This window comes from Pleurodeles waltl, chromosome 6, assembly GCF_031143425.1.
Source record: "Pleurodeles waltl isolate 20211129_DDA chromosome 6, aPleWal1.hap1.20221129, whole genome shotgun sequence".
Taxonomy (NCBI): Eukaryota; Metazoa; Chordata; class Amphibia; order Caudata; family Salamandridae; genus Pleurodeles; species Pleurodeles waltl.
Window position 1 is genome coordinate 442574360 of NC_090445.1, and position 16987 is coordinate 442591346.

General features: G+C 43.8%; 1 protein-coding gene across 1 annotated transcript in view; it reads left to right on the plus strand.

The window, feature by feature from the left end:
- The first annotated feature begins 1729 nt into the window (after positions 1 to 1729).
- Positions 1730 to 16987, plus strand: part of TMCC2 (transmembrane and coiled-coil domain family 2) — a 647328-nt gene continuing 632070 nt past the window's right edge. Inside the window, exon 1 of the mRNA XM_069238536.1 lies at positions 1730 to 2648. Within this exon, the coding sequence (XP_069094637.1) occupies positions 2472 to 2648 (177 nt within the window). The 5' untranslated portion in view covers positions 1730 to 2471. The remainder of the gene's footprint in view (positions 2649 to 16987) is intronic.

Genomic DNA, 16987 nt, shown 5'->3' on the forward strand with positions numbered 1-16987 from the left:
CTGCAACCGCAGGCACCAAAGAACTGCATCACCGGTCCCCTGGGTCTCCTCTCAGTATGACGAGCGAGGTCCCTTGAATCCAGCAACTCTGTCCAAGTGACTCCCACAGTCCAGTGACGCTTCAGTCCAAGTTTGGTGGAGGTAAGTCCTTGCCTCCCCACGCCAGACTGCATTGCTGGGAACTGCCTCTTTTGCAGCTACTCCGGCTCCTGTGCACTTTCAGAGGGAATCCTTTGTGCACAGCCAAGCCTGGGTCCACGGCACTCTAACCTGCATTGCACGACCTCCTGAGTTGTCCTCCGGTGGCGTGGGACTCCTTTGTGCAACTTCGGGTGAGCACCGTTTCACTCCACTTTGTAGTGCCTGTTCCGGCACTTCTCTGGGTGCTGCTTGCTTCTGAGAGGGCTCCTTGTCTTGCTGGACGCCCCCTCTGTCCCCTCACACAATTTGCGACATCCTGGTCTCTCCTGGGCCACAGCAGTATCCAAAAACCTTAAACCACAAGCTTGCAGCTAGCAAGTCTTGTTTGCGGTCTTTTGGTGGGAAAACACTTCTGCACGACTCTTCACGACGTGGGACATCCATCCTCCAAAGGGGAAGTTTCTAGCCCTTGTTGTTCCTGCAGAATCCTCAGCTTCTACTTCCTAGTAGCAGCTTCTTTGCACCCACAGCTGGCATTTCCTGGGCATCTGCCCACTCTCGACTTGATCGTGACTTTTGGACTTGGTCCCCTTGTTCCACAGGTACTCTCGTCTGGAAATCCATCATTGTTGCATTGCTGGTGTTGGTCTTTCCTGCAGAATTCCCCTATCACAACTTCTGTGCTCTTTGGGGAACTTTAGTGCACTTTGCACTCACTTTTCAGGGTCTTGGGGTGGGCTACTTTTCTAACCCTCACTGTTTTCTTACAGTCCCAGCGACCCTCTACAAGGTCACATAGGTTTGGGGTCCATTCGTGGTTCACATTCCACTTTTGGAGTATATGGTTTGTGTTGCCCCTATCCCTATGTGTCCCCATTGCATCCAATTGCAACTATACATTGTTTGCACTGTTTTCTATTACTATACTGCATATTTTTGGTATTTTGTACATATATCTTGTGTATTTTTGCTATCCTCATACTGAGGGTACTCACTGAGATACTTTTGGCATATTGTCATAAAAATAAAGTACCTTTATTTTTAGTATATCTGTGTATTGTGTTTTCTTATGATATTGTGCATATGACACTAGTGGTACTGTAGGAGCTTCACTCGTCTCCTAGTTCAGCCTAAGCTGCTCTGCTAAGCTACCATTATCTATCAGCCTAAGCTGCTAGACACCCTATAAACTAATAAGGGATACCTGGGCCTGGTGCAAGGTGTAAGTACCCCTTGGTACTCACTACAAGCCAGTCCAGCCTCCTACACCCTCTACCTACACCAAGCAAACCCCCTTATGCTTCTTGTACTCTTTTAACTCTACGCAGCAATCCAGGTGTTACAGCACCACCTTCCACGAACAGCTCCCTGGGCTTCTACACCTCAGCCAAGCCTGTGCCGGGGAGGCTGGGCTTGCTCTTCAGAGTGACAGGAAAATCATCTAATTGAGAACGCGTATAAGATCTGAACATCACAAACCCATCCTTTTCTAGATGAGTTGATCAGCAGATTCCCTATGATTGGATAACATGACTGTCTATCAAAAGTAAGTATCCAATGGCAAACTCGCAGGGGCCGCCGGACCATCATTTTATTTCTACGGTGAAGCTGATACCCTGTCAGCTCGGTGCGGGGAAAGAGGCAGATAGAGCCCTGGCGATGGGATCTTGGGTAGCTCAAAGACCTGGAGCGGGTTGCCGGTCGGTAACGGAAGCCCTGGGGGTCCCCTAACAGGGGAGAAAGGAACAGGCGATACGGGTGTCTACTGGCGTTCCCATGTAAGAAACAAGAAGCCGGTCATACGGGAACGCTGTACGTCCGCTGACTGGGGAAAGGTAGCTGAGTAGTGCATCAGGGGTAGGGCGGCAGCGACGAAACTCTGACAAGGGAGTGGTGCTACAGAGGTCACAGACAGGGTGTGTGCGAGGTGCCGGTGCGGGGTTCAGGGGAGGGGGCAGGGAAAGCCAGGGTTCGCGCATCCCGCTGCACACGGACTGTTGTAGCTGAGTGGCAGGACAGCGTGCGAGTCAGAGGACTGAGAAGTGCGAGGACATCCGACAGGAGGGCGCGCGGGGCCCAACGAGCAGTGGCTCGAGGCCACCTGACGGGAGGTCCAGAGTCTCATGGGGCCGGGGTAGCCGGAGGTCATGGGGTTACGGGAGAGCAGCGGGGCGCGGCTGGTCCCGGATGAGGGGTATTACTCTCGTTAATAAGCGTGGGCTTGACGCGGGACTAAGACAGTCGGAGCCGAAGGTTAGCGCAAATCTTAGCCCCATCCGCCGGGTCTGGGGCTCCAGACTCCTAAACCAGCGCAACCGCCAGCCTTGAGGATGAAGCGGTGCTGCTCGGCGGAGCTGAGGTCCGACGAGTTGGGGCCGCGTGGGGAGACGGAGGAGCCGCCGCCTGAGGAGGACGAGGGGCCCGAGGAGTCGCTGGCCATGGAGGCACGAGGAGGAGAAGGAGAGACCGCCCAGGCTCCCACCCGGACCAAGCCCCCCGATTTGAAGGTACACGCTCAGGGGATGGGGGTATAAAGAGAGTAATGCACAAGGTCGGGTAATGAAAAGGAGAAATTCACTCTGAACAAGCCTCTGGTCGAAGGTACGGTTGGGGGCTGGTAGAAGGCACAAGCGTCAAGGCGTGTGCTCGACCAGACGTTAAACGGCATAATGTGGCGAGGGGACAGGGTGCCGGCAGGGGGAACCAGGCCTTCGTCCTTGGGTGGTGACTGAAGTAAAGAACAACACGTATTATGGACAGGAGGGAGGGTGTGCAACGTGGGATGCTCCAGCACGAGGAAGCCTTCGAACCAACGTACACAGGCATTTGCACACCCCGGTGAAGAAGAGCATGAATAGCAAGTACTAACTAGGGCTTTTGAGTACCGTAGGCACAATCTGCTTGCATGGTATGGCAAGAGTTCGGCAATGTTGGGGCTGGCACAGTCAGGGTTTAGGAATGTTGGGTCTGTCTTGGACCGAATTTGGCGATCCAGTTGTTTGTTATATTGGAGATGGAGCTGTTGTCACTGGACGAAGGTCGATAGTACTGTGTAGCGGGCAAATGTGCAAATCTTGATTTAAGTCTGACAGTACTAAGTATATTATGAGAATACTGTGGGCAGAGCATTACTGCTAGGATTATTTTGGGAAAATATTGGGAGTTTTATTCATTAGGCAGAGGTGGATAACGCTTTCACAATGGTGAACCCCAGAATCATAGTCATTGGACTATTATGCATTGTTATCACTTATTTGCAGCAACGTGAAAAGCTTGATAGTCCTAAATATTATTGTACTGTAGTTCCTTTGCAGCAACAGGAAAAACTTGATAGTGCTTATATATGATTGTACTGTAGTTCCTTTGCAGCGACAGGAAAAGCTTGATAGTGCTTATATATGATTGTACTGTAGTTCCTTTGTAACTCACGTGATAGAGCTACTATGTCTGTTTATGCAAACCAACAGAGAAGTTTTAAGGCGTGGGCAATTGCCCAGGGCTCCTCACCTTCCAAGGGGGCCCTGGGGAAGGGGATTTTCTCTCAGTCACACTTTTGTATATTTCTCTCTCAATTTTTTACGTACAATTCAATATTTCGTCGGTTCATAAGGCTTGAATTAGCAGAAAAGGGGTTTAAAATTCAAAGTTGTACTAAGCAGGAACTCCAAAATATATCGTGTCCTGGCCCCCAAAAATCCTTAAGAAGACACTGCAAACCAGTGGCTTCTAAACCGCCTTGGCTCCCAGTACAATATGTACAAGGGTAGTATTACATTACACATTTAGATGTACCAATCAGAATAATTGCATTTTTCGTTAAAGTACCTTACTGTCCTCTTGTTTGCAGGGAGGCAGTAAATGTAGCGCAAATATGGTGAAAGTGAAGTCCCTACCTCCATGTATGAACTTCTTTCTGACAGCATAGTTTGCTGGGCTGTAATATTCTCCTGGAAATAGTGTTTAGGATCTCTCTTGAATATAGCCAGGAAACTAGAAATGGCTCCATCATTCCAGACGCAATGTCACGATATACTGTCCAGAATTATATCCCTTTCTTGTTTCTTCTTGATACCTTGATGTTGTTGAAGTATTACATAAAACTGTAAACCTTCCAGTTTCAGTGTTGCGTTCTTAACCAACATGCCATACTTTTAAACAAGCATGTGTAATGCAATGGGTCTCACGTTTGCTCGAGTTAGAGCTATTAGCATTGTAAATTCCTAACTGGACTTTTATTGCCACACAAACTGAAAATAAAAAGTAAAACAGTTGGCATAAATGAGCTGATTCAAAGCGCCACCGCCGCCATGAGCGGAGAGACATAAAAAGAAAAAGAAGTTCGCTCGCAGTCAAAGTTATCGGCAAAAGTGCAATTATCCATGTGACAGTGTCGATGGCCAAGGCGGTAACAAAACTGTTCCAAGGAGGGACAAAGGTAAAGCATTTACCAATGAAAAAAAATTATTTTTAAGAGGTAAGCCTATGAGCGAGTGATAGTGATGGGCATGTGGTGGGCAGGGTTAAAAGCCCAGATACATACCAACATGTCGGAAAAGCAGCGCTTGCGCTCTGCTATGCTCAACCTAAAAAGACTGCCTCAAATCAATGTAATCCAGAACTAGTCTGGTGGCGATTATTTTCCAAAGAGGCAACATAGTGGCAGATTTATGGACTAAGCACAAGACTTTTGATACTCTTGTTGCAAATGGAAGTCAACGTCTGGTCAACAATAAAAGTGAGGTGTATTTTCTTTCTCTGACATACATGATAAGACACTGGGTCGGACTGGGACAGAAAATAGACCCAGGTGCCAAAATAAAAGAAGTCCCCACTAAAGAATCAGGTAGCTAAAAAAGTGGCCACATTTGCAAGTCGGTGAAGTTTTGAACTTGTAGTAGGCACACTATATTCAGTACTGACTCCATAACATGTGATGGCGTGAAGCCTGGAAAGCTACCTTGTGCGAGGCCATATCCACGCAGTCTCCAATAGAATCATATTTGCAGTAGGGTGCATTGCTTTGTGAAGACATTGCTCTCCCATGCCAACTTCATACTTTATGATTTCTTACGCATAGCACCTAACTTTCAATCTAGTCACTGTCTCGCTTCTGCACTCGTGCATTAAAGGCTCAGTGCTGCGACCACATTGAGGGTATGGAAGAACGGTTACATAGCCTTACTGAGGGAAAGTCCAACGCACGTTGCAGGATGCTGTGTCTTTTTTGAGACCAGGATACACAGTTGATAGTTGTTATAATGCCACAGTCGGTCCAAGAGGAGACAGTGCAGGGTAAATATTTCCAAGACACCTAAAATAACTCTCTCGGTATACACCAATGCTGCTGTATTTCGCCATATAAACATACATCCATACTGCTGAAGGAGTGAAAGAGTTAATGCTACTGCCAACACTACGATTTCCTTCAAGGTGGTCTCGTGAAGGGCATTGAAGACCATTGTGTGAAGGTCCTGCCAGAATGTCATTCTTCCATGTGTTCAGCGATCTCATGCACTGGGGTTGTTCTGTGCTTCCATCTTTGGGATACCAGACCACACCAGAAGCAGTAGTGGTTGGTATATGAGGGCCACGGCGTTCCCATACTTTTTAAAATTGACAGATATAGTTAGTTCCCCTACTTTTTTGTGAAAAGGCAACAGTTAAGTCCTAAAGTTGAGACACCTCAGCTGAAGTGGAAGTGAGGGAGTCTCCTGTGCTGTGAAGTTGAGTGAGGGACAGACAGGTTAACACGAAACAAGTCTTCTTCTAGGTGTCTGCTGCCTGACAGAAATTTAAAAATGTGTGTAATTGAGTAATCTGCAAATTTAAAGGTTGCTTGGAAGCCAGTAAAGGCTTTAATTGACAGAGTTCTTTTGAACTAGTGAATAAAAAAGAGTGTTCTTTTTGAGCGGTATTCCGACTGTGTTATCAACTGACTTGTGGAGTGCATGCTTTTAATAGATAGTAATAAAAATGTTTACACTGGGTTCAGTCTGTTACGAAAATCTATATTTTGGAAGCATTTTTTTCAGTTTTATCGCTAAATATGTTTTGTGAATTTTGTGGTAGGCCATCTTAATATTGTGTGTAATGTGCTTTACAAAAATAACTTACATTTTCACAGTGCTTTTTTGCCCAGGCTGGGATATAATTTTTGTGCATTAATCTTTTTATTGTTAATGATAGTAACAGAACATAATATTGCAGTAATGTCATTACTTATAACAGAAAAGCTCAGTAGTCACATATCCTGTGAGGTGCATGAGAATCACTATGGTTGGTATAGTGAATAATAACTAGGCTAATAGAAGGAGCTGTGTATTGGCTACTAGAACATGTGAACTACATATTACATTCAGTGGTGTCTATGGAGGCTTCAACATAAATGACTTGTGCAGTAAATGGTAAACTACATGTGTTTGAGTATAAACCTTAAAGTATTCAGCAACTCTATTGCTCCACTAAATGACAGTGAGAATGACTATGGATTTGTGTGTAAATGCGGATTCTAGGGCAATGTTAAGCAAAACAGTAACATACAAGAACAAAAGAATTCAATGGAGTAAGGAGTCCAAAACAAGCAATTCAGTGCCCCGTATGCAAGGAGTTCTCTGGCAAGATTGCGGGTATATCAGCACATAAAATAATTAACTTGTGTCTAAATATGCAGCGCCACCACTGAACCGTTCCAGATCATTGTGTTGAAGTGTAATAAATGAGCAAATCGCCAATGACACTTGCAGCACATTGAAAGAAGACTATGGCTGCTGGGCTGCTGTAAGTCATTGAGTTGCTGCAAGGAGGTCAGTGACCGTTTCCGGAGTACGTAAAGATGTCAACATCGCTTCCCAGCCATCAGAGAGGGGATATTTACGTAGGACAAGTGTGTCCTCTCGTCTCAGCGCCACCCCTTCAGCTTCCGCCCATGTCAGGAAGGAGTGTTTCCAGGCCAACACACTTGGTGCTTCGGCAGCCTTCCATCTCCGGGTTATCAGACGTTTGGCTGTTAAAAGCCCAAGGTCTAGGAATCGGGCGGTAGCCTTGCAGTTCGTACTTCTAGGAAATAGTATGTATGTGACAGTGAGCACGACGTGTATGTCGACAAACAGGCCACGACAGCGCCCCAGTAATTATGTAAGAGGGGGCAAGACCATATCATGTGGAGGACATCCGCATTTATGTGTTTGCAGCGGGGACAGGCTGCATCAATGATGCAGAAGTATCTATTAATGCAGGCCGGAGTAAGAAATGCTCTATGAATAATGTAGAATTGTATAAGTCGGAATCTGGAGTTGCGAGGGATAGTTGTGTGGCTAGACAGGACCGATCTCCATTGCACATCTGTGAAGGGAGTGCCCGAGTCCCCCTCCCATGCAGTGCGCAGTGCACCGTGATCATGCTGTGTGAGAGTCCGAAGTGAGTCTGTGAACCATCTAATCAGATGTCTGCCCTGCCCCATGACCTGTACATATTGTATTAGCAAATGAGTTGGAGGTTCGGATGTTAGGTCCCCCCATCTACTTGATAATGACCTCAACAACGAGTTATATAACAGCAACTGTCCCACTGGGAGACCCGTTTCAGCCACCAAAGTAGGAAATGGAGTCAGTTTGCCATCGCTATAAAAGACGCTTGCGTATATAATTCTACAGCATGCCACGGCCGGAGCTCAATGATAGATGTGACTACAGGGCCACGAGGTGCACCTAGCAGCCGGGGCGAATGGGATGGTCCCCTTCGTAAGTTGTAGGCACCTGCGGTAACAACAATGGGCCACATTAAAGAAAAGCTCCTTAGGTGGTGCTGAGTGTGTAAATGAGTGGAAAAGGTGCGTTAGTCGTGCAAGTGTCCAGGGCTCGGAGGTGGTCGCTGTGTCGGAGAGATGAAGTTCCGCTAGCCATCGGGACACCCACTGAAGCTGCGACGCCAAGTAGTAATGTTCCAGGTTCAGCGCCTTCCCAGGCTGGGACCTCATAGCACTAAATTACAAAAAGCCACTATTCTTCCTTGCACCAACCAGGATTCAACTCTGACTCTCTGGTTACATACACAGACATGAGCGGTGAGCGCACTGTCTAATGAAGATTTCATAGCTTAAAATAGTGTATCTCTCACTGATTAGTTTAACTTGCATTTATTTTCATTTAAGGTGTGTGATATTTTATATGCAGTTACCTAAATGTGAGCTGGGGACAAAATAATTACTGAATATTTTGATCTTTTTAGCCACGCTTTTGACCCTGCCCCCACGCTCACTGACTCCCTTCCCTTTGCACTTAGGATCACCGTTCCCATACTTAAATGCACTTCGACAGCTGTGCCTAACAAAGCCCAGCCAGCCAGAAGAGGCATTTAATTATCTGCAGATATTATTTTAACTGTAAAGGAGGATTCAAGTGCTCGTTTAGTCAGGAATCGAAGTGCATTTGCTTATTACAAAGCCTGTAAAAGAACAGCACCACAATGGAACATAGCTTGACTAGAAATGGGCAGAAAAAGTAGGCAGCACCAACTGTGCTTGCTCTAGTTAGTGCTGAAGTTCTCCCCTGATAAAAAGTGAACCTACATTATGGGGGTTGGTAACCTCAGTAGCTGGTGCAGTCACTGATGGGGCTGTTTTTCGGGAACCCTTCTTGTGGTAGTTGAGAAGATTTGCCACTACCTTTGCTTCCCTTGATAAAGCAAAGTCTGCTGAAAGGGTTCTTTTTGCCCACAATTTGTGTCTTGGCGTGTTTGTCCGCCCACCTGTTTGCTCGAGGCTTCCAAAGAGGTCAGTCATCCACCAAGCTGCAGGACTGGTTCAGGTTTGGAAGTTCTCATGCCCTTACCTCCAACCCCCTAGAGGCTCGAGGCAGAGGCTGTGGAGACTTTAGAGGAGCACCTCCTCATGAGTGGTTACAGGTAAGGCGTATCCCTTCTTTCCAAATAAGAATAAGGGGGAGATTGGAAAGTTTTCTCTAGCCTGGAGGATTCTCACGCAGGATGCCTGAGTCCTGCAAATGTAAGTGGTGGACCAGGAAGTTGTGACATGTGACTTTGGACTTGAGAAGAGACATTGTAAAGCCTTCTCTCCATCCCCAGGGGTTTCTCAGCAACCTCTGCCTGGAGCAGAAGAAGGAGAAACGATCTCGGCCAGTGTTCGAGCTCAAATAATTCTATGGTTGGCTAGCCTATCACCATTTCAGAATGGATGGAATTCCCTCAAGGGACATTCTTCAACATAAGGCCTGGATGGTGTGGCTAGACTTAAGACTCCTACCTTACCGTTACGATATTCTGTGCTCACTGCCACTTCCTGCAGTGTTCTTGGCAAGGTCACGTCTTCTAGTTCAAATGTCTTCCTTTCAGGGTCTCTTCGGTGCCCTGGTGTTTCGCCAAAGATAGGAGACCAGTGTCGGAGTTCTTCAGGGCATGAGAAAGAAAGCTGATTGTGTACCTAGACAACCTGCTTTTATGGATCAGTCACAGGAACGAGTGCTGTCATGTCTGGTATCTCGATTACCCTGCTTTATGGGCTTGGATTTGTGATCAACAAAGAGAAATCAGATTTTATCTTTAGTGAATCCATGACTTTTCTGGGATACATGATCATGTTGTCTTCAGCATCTTTACACCTACCGAGAACCAGGAGTATGTAAATCGAGAAGGAACTGTAGAACATCACGTTGAGCAAATGTGCATGCTTGATGGGCATTCTCTCCTCCCTGCAAGTGATTTCCCCCATTCTGTTGCATTTCGGGGCCCTTCAAAAGATAATGGCTGCCCACAATCCGAAGGGCATGGGGTACGGGAATTTGATTACCTTCTCAAGAGGCCAGGACAGAGATCCAGTGGAGTCTCTACTGCATATAGGCCTGGAATATAGTGATATTTGTCAATGCCCCAGACCTCATAATAGGGTTGGATGCAAATCATTGAGGCTAGGGTGACTTTTCCATAGGTGGATACTGGTTAGCGGAGGAGTTAGATTTGAACATCAACTACCTTAAGTTATTGGCAGATTTCTTTGATGTGCAACCTATTGTGAAGGTCCGCTCTACACACTGCATTCTCTTTGATGGACCACATGTCTGCTTCATCAATAGACTGGACATGATGAAGTCCATTGTGCTAGCAGAGGTGAACAAACATATTCAAAATTATTACCTATGTAACAGAATTTCAGTGCTGGCAAAGCATTTCCTAGGTTCTTCCAGTGTGGTGGCACATTGAAATTCCAGATACCTGGACGATCCCAGTGATTGGATGCTGGCCTGCTGCATGTTTCTGCAGCTGATATACAGGTGGGGCCCTTGCGAGGTGAGGCTCTTTGCTCTCCGGCCGAACAGTTAAATTAAAAATTTCATCAACTGGCACCCAGAGGTGCATTTCTCTAGGGCTGGCAAAGTATGCATGACTACATCTTCACCCCTTTCGCTGTGATAACAAGGATGGCCTGAGAGATCGGGAGACAGCTAACAGAAGTGATGCTGGTAATGCCTTTGTGGAAGGCTCAAGTTTGTTTCTTGGGAACATTCTTGAGATTCTCCAATACCTCGTCCACAGATCTGAACATTTTGATCAATCACTGAGGGGCACCCACACCATCTAGTCATGGAAGGTTCTCTCTTTTCCTCATGGCGTGGAATATTTTTGGAGACAGAGGTCAGTAACTTGTCATTTTGAAGCAAGCTGACATATTCTTCTTCAAGGCTTGGGTGGACAGACCCAGCAAATGCTATAGTTCCGTGTGACAAACTTGATGTAGCTGACGCCTGGGTTTGGGGTTTAGATCCCTTAGAGGCAAGACTTGCCCACATTGCAAACTGCTTGCCTGAGCTAGCAGAGGGGGGTTTGGCTTACTGTTTGGTCAGTGCTGTTCATTCAGCCATCTTGGTGGGTCATTTGCCCCTGGAAGTTTCCTCTGCGGTGGGAAAATCCCCTGGTTTGAAAGTTGTTGCGAGGAATTCATTTCTTCCATCTCTGCAGAACCAAACTACTCCTTTTTATGGGAAGTAAGTTTTGGTCCTTAATATTTTCTTGTTATGCCGTAGAATCAGCCTACAAAAAAACTTGCAATGTTATTTTGGATAGTCTCATGCAGACTAGTGTTTGATATCAAAGCCTTGTATTTGCCTGTCAGAATGTTCTCTCCAGATGGAATGACCTTTGTGATCTCAAGGAGGACAACGTCCAGTACAGATCAATAAGTTACCCTTGTTTTTCTAACTCTTCAGCAGATTGGTCTGGCAAATCTACCTTCAAGGAATCCTGTTGTAAGGCAGTAGTAGATTTGGCTTTGTACTTGCATAATCCTCACCTCAGGTCCTGGCATGGAACTTAAAATGTCATAGCCATTGTGATGGTAATTTTCAGTTCTATTAAGGGCATATCAGTGAGGAATATCCCTCTCGGCTTCTTGGCAGCCTATGCAACCCCCGCCCCCCCAGTGGACAGCATAACGTCTAAGTATGACTTATGCTGTTGAAATTGTTGAATTACATTAAGGTTGATCTGTTTTGCTGTCTTGAATGATTTGGTCTTTTGGGGTCAGTCTATTTTCAGTACTGCTGGAGTTTTTAATAAAAAGAAAATAATGCGGAATCCTCATCTGAATGTCCTTAATATAATTGAAATGTTCTGACACAGTGTCTAGGAAACTGTATATTTATTAGCAGATACAGAGGTCCCCCTTTGTTTTTTTTTGTTTTTAGACAACTCCAGGAGTTTGATGGTATCCCAATATTTTAGTTGGAATAGAAAGATGGGTAGAAGATGGGTGGCATATTAAATTTAGTCTCTCGTAATCTGGGCCTGTTCTTTGCTTCTTCTGATCTAGTTTGGTGCTAGAACGATTTTGATGTAGTAGTCCCTTCGAACTTTTTGAAATGGTTGCCATCCTAATCAGAGCATATTGGGCAAGGTTATGGGTGTTGGTATAAGTTCTGCGTTGGGTCTGGCTGAGCTTGCGTGTCATTGTCGAAGTAGATTCTGGATAACCTTGCACAGCCAGCTGGGTAACCTCTGTTCATTGTAGGGTAAAGAAGCATAGACCACTGTAAGTGATGTCATTGATGATGTAATTTGTAGTATGTGATGTTACCCATGATGCCATGAGCATCCTTTGACATCATATGTATGGGCATGCGTTCTGCATAGGGCAGTTAAGGCTGTTTTGCTCACCATGTCTTAAAACTACTTAATATTGAATGATGCAAACATACCAATGCACTTCTCATGACATCCACCATGTAACCAATAACATCACACCTAATATCATCACTGACCTCACTGGTGCTGGTGCCCTAATTAGGAAATTAAGAGGGTCATCAGATGGGAACATAAATTTAGTCAAAAAATGTAAATAAAACCCGACGTGACAGAATTCTAAAGTTATCAACTTCGTGGGTTTATTGAAAACAGTATAATTACAGAAAGCAAAAAGTAGTTGATTGATTAATCTAAAGAATTATCATAATCTATGATTTTGAATAGATCTGCACACAGACTGCTATAGAGTCTGTCTCTATAGAAAATCCCAAAAGTTCTGTCTGTCCTCCAAAATAAAACACCTTTTATAATGTTTTAGAGGCAGAAGGCACACACATTTTAATAGCACGACGTTACTTTAAAGGTTTGGATTAAAAATGCGTCTTTCGTGACAACCAGTCAATTAATTATCTGGTAAACACCCATAATAGCTCCTACTTCCTAAGACATTTTATTGGTTTAAGTTGTATATATTTAATTAAGGAAATTATATCATACTTTATGAAACACAGGAATACAGAAGCTTGTCCAACTGCAGCAGAGCGTGGCTCAGTAACTTGGAAATTTGTAACAGAAAGGACATCCTTTCCTTCAAAGAGATCAACAAATATTATTATACAATTATATTAGGACTGACTCTTGCTGAAGCTGTGTTTCATTGATTTTCGGAAGTACAGAAAGACATGCACATAGAACACTCGTACACCTAAATTAAATATCCACTTTTATGCAACATTTTATGATTGATTGCCAGTGCGACCTAGTTTGCCATAGTTGTGCTAACTGAAGCACGACTACATTAATAATTATTTTCTAGCAAATTAAAACCAGTCTACACTCGTGATATACATCACAATAGTGAGGCATATTAGATCTTGAAACAATATTTAAAGGAGTGCATAGGTTGCCGGACGGGTGACCAGTTGTAACCCTTTTAATGAAATAATCGATCTACTCTTGGAAAAAGAAGAGTCAAAATATAATTATTTTGTGATCTTTTTTTCCTAGAAGCAAAAATAATTTTTTTGAAGCACAGAACTCCAGAAAACTTTAAAAAACATTGTTCAGAAAAGTATTCTATGAATGTATATAAAGGATGTTTATTAATTTAAAAAGAAATATTTTCACAAAAGTCTGTTGACGAGCGCAGTGATAGTTGCTGGTTTATGAAGATTACCATTTTAGCTCTCACTTACAGTCAACTTTTGACTGTCTGTTGTCAAAAGAATCTATTTTGGACCATACCAAAATGCACAGTGGGCTTTGGGACAGACCATTGCTTACCACTGGTAGACTTATTTGTCACTCCAATTTGCTTGCTTCTTATTCAGGGGCTTTCTTTCGTTCCTCTTCTGGAGTTTGTCCCTCCCCTGGAGGGGCTTGGATCCTTCCACTGCCCATATTCATGAAACTATTTTTTTCTTTTTCTTTCAACACTGGATGAGAAGTGCATGCTGTTTCTTGCTCTCTTGTGTGATGCTCCCCCACTTACTTGCCCACACTGTTAGGTGTTACTCTCTTCTCCTCCCAACTCCACTGCTTGATCATTGCTTCTAGCCCCCTAGCTTTTTAACATTTCATTTTTTTATTTCTTCCCCTCCTCTATCATTCCTATGGTTTTACATTTTATTTTTGAAAAACCCAGCAGCTGCCATTTGCCATTAAAAAGCATGTTCTTGCATTTTGACTCTTTTTTTCATGTACTGCTTCAAGTATCTTTCACTATCTCAGAATAGAAAATAAAACAAGCATTCGCAATGCAATGGGTCTCGCATTTGCTCGAGTCAGAGCTGTTAGTGTTGTAAACTCCTAACCGGACTTTCTTGCCACATAAAATGAAAATGAAAAGTAAAACAGTTTCACATAAGTGAGCCGACGGCCACTATGAGTGTGAAGGAGACACACAAAAATAAACAGAAGTTCGCTTGCAGTCAGACTTATAGACAAAAGTGCAATTATCCATTTAACCGGCAAAAGTGCAATTATCCATGTGACTGGGTCGATGTCATGCAAAGCGCTTGACTACTGCCTAGCAAGCTAGCACTGCATAGCAAAGAAAAAGTAGTCCAGAAGCCATGCTAAACACACGGAGCCTTGTATGTTTTAAGTAGTTCATCTGTGCTGTTGAGGAGGGCTAAACACCGGAAAAGTCATTACGTATGCATGCCTTTCACTAACGAAAGCAAGCAAATTTTAAAAGGCAAGCCCTCGAACCAATGAAAGTGATGGGCGTGGTTAAAAGCCCACAGAGAGATTACAAAAGGGGCCAGAGCGCTTGCGCACTCGACCCTTAAAATGGTGCTGTGTCATTGCACATGCTCAAGCATGTGTGGTGATACATGTGTTCATACATCATCAGGCTGGGCCGCCATAGCGCCATGATGTGTACACACTTGCACACAGAATGCACGCACACATACACATGCTTCATTTCACTGTTGTTCATTCTTCTTCAACATTATCAAAATCTAATAAGTCGAAAAGGTGAGATCTGCTGGCTTGTATTTATAGCAAGGGCCCCCTCCAGGACATACGATTTAAAAAAAAAAAAAAAACACTTGACACCCCCTGAGTCAACTCGTGCAAACTTGAAGAGCATACAGGGATGTGGAATTCCTATCGTCCAACATCCAAGACATATTGTTTGGGGTCAAGGGCAACAAGTTTTCATGTTTATTTTGTCTTTGGGACAAGTAGGCCCAACCCCCTGCATCACAAACAATTTGGCTACCAGTTTACAGATGAGAGAACTGTCTGCAGTGAGGTAATATGTGTGTGTATAAGTTAATGCTGTTCAAACTTGTATTTATGGTTCATTAATGAAAAGCCTTCATTATTAGGGTGAGCGCTGTAAATAAACGTTTTAAGGTCACACTGCACTACTGACAGTGGTTCCAGTAAAAAACAATGTACATATGTTTGAAAAGTTTAACAATATGAAGTTAAGTATAATGCTTCCAGAATGCTTGCTCTCTGATTAGATGCAAATAATTGCAGAAGCTTGTAAGCAAGCGTGATGATTCTTTACTTTCAAAATAAAATGTTCAGAAAAAATGCAACTAGGAAAAATAGGTTTTGCTACTATGAAATTTTAGGTGCTATTTCTTTGAAGTGTCATTTAGTAAAATGTGTTGATGCATGCTAGTATTTCCAAAAAATATTCCTAATGAAAAATCAGTGTAACCATTTTCAACAATATTATGGGAAGCCTGTAAATAAACAAGCACTGGCAAAGCCAACCGATCCAACATTTTTTGAGAGTCTTTTGGTTTTGTCAATGCGTGTCTTGTTTTGACGTGGCTTTTGTAACGCTTTATTTTTTGTAAGACCTGCTACGCAGTCACCATTGTAACAAACACAGGCAAAAAGAAAAAAACGTTTTTGGTCTCAAAAAGCACACATTGCCACCAGTGGCGTAACAAAGGCCATTTAGCCCCCCCTCCAGGGCCCCCTCAGCACAGCACTTGCCCTGAGTGAGTCTGGAGGAGGGCCCTCCATATACTTTGCAGGGGGGCCCATCCAGTTTCGTTATGCCACTGATTGCCACAGTAGTCCCTGGCACTGAAAAAACGTCTTTGTGTGCCAATATGCTCCTTGTGGAAGAGCAGAATGCAATCACTCACAGTAAAGCCAGCCGATAGATAGAGAGAAATAGAAGTTTAATGAAAACAAAATGTCTTTGTTAACGCCAGACCTAATTAGGGACCCTATTCTTTAGAAAAAAGTCACAATAGTGCACCCATTGTATATGTCTTTGTAGTAGTGGTGTTCATGAATTTATAAGAACCTACAGAAGTAGACCAGGAAATGGTACTATTAGAAAATATTTGTGAACCTTATTTTACCACGAGCAAATATGGATGTGTAGATTTGCTCATGTGAAAATCTATTGAGCGTTTACAAGTTCACTTTCCCTCCAGCCTCTTTTTTTTGCCCAACTCTGGAAGAACTTCTACTTCTGCCATTGTCAGGAGTAAACTTCCAACTTTTCTTATTATGGGAGAAGATTAGAGCAGAGCTGGTGAAAATCCTTAAAACATGCTAGGTTTGCAGACTCAAAGGCATTCCAGCCCTGGAACTATTGCTTACTTCTTCCTCTAGCCCCAGTATGTAGTTTTGCAGAAAGGTGGCAAATTATGAAAACTGCTATAGTAGGTATTGAAATTGCAAGTATTCAAACCCTAATATAGTAATAGCCCTGGCATAATCAGAGAGGCTATTATCAGAGCTCTTACATAATGAGATTGTTGCCATAATTTGTCGCCACATTACATGGCACCAAAGGGACAAGTCAATTTTTTTTAATAGGACAAGTAGATTTAAGAAGCAACCTTTCCCATGTACAAGTAGATATTTTATTAAATTCCACACCCCTGGGCATATATTCATCTAGGCCGTTTTTGTCAGGTGGGTGCACACACAGTCCAATATCTATTTCACTGGCAAAAAACTACATTGTAATGGACTAATTAGACCTGAATGAAAACTGTCTGGTGTGTGTGTGCATGCATGTACAACAGTTACACACAGCAACTCTGTTTTAAGCACTTTCTAGAGAACATTTTTTGAATTGGCAATAACTTTGGTGCACTGTTTA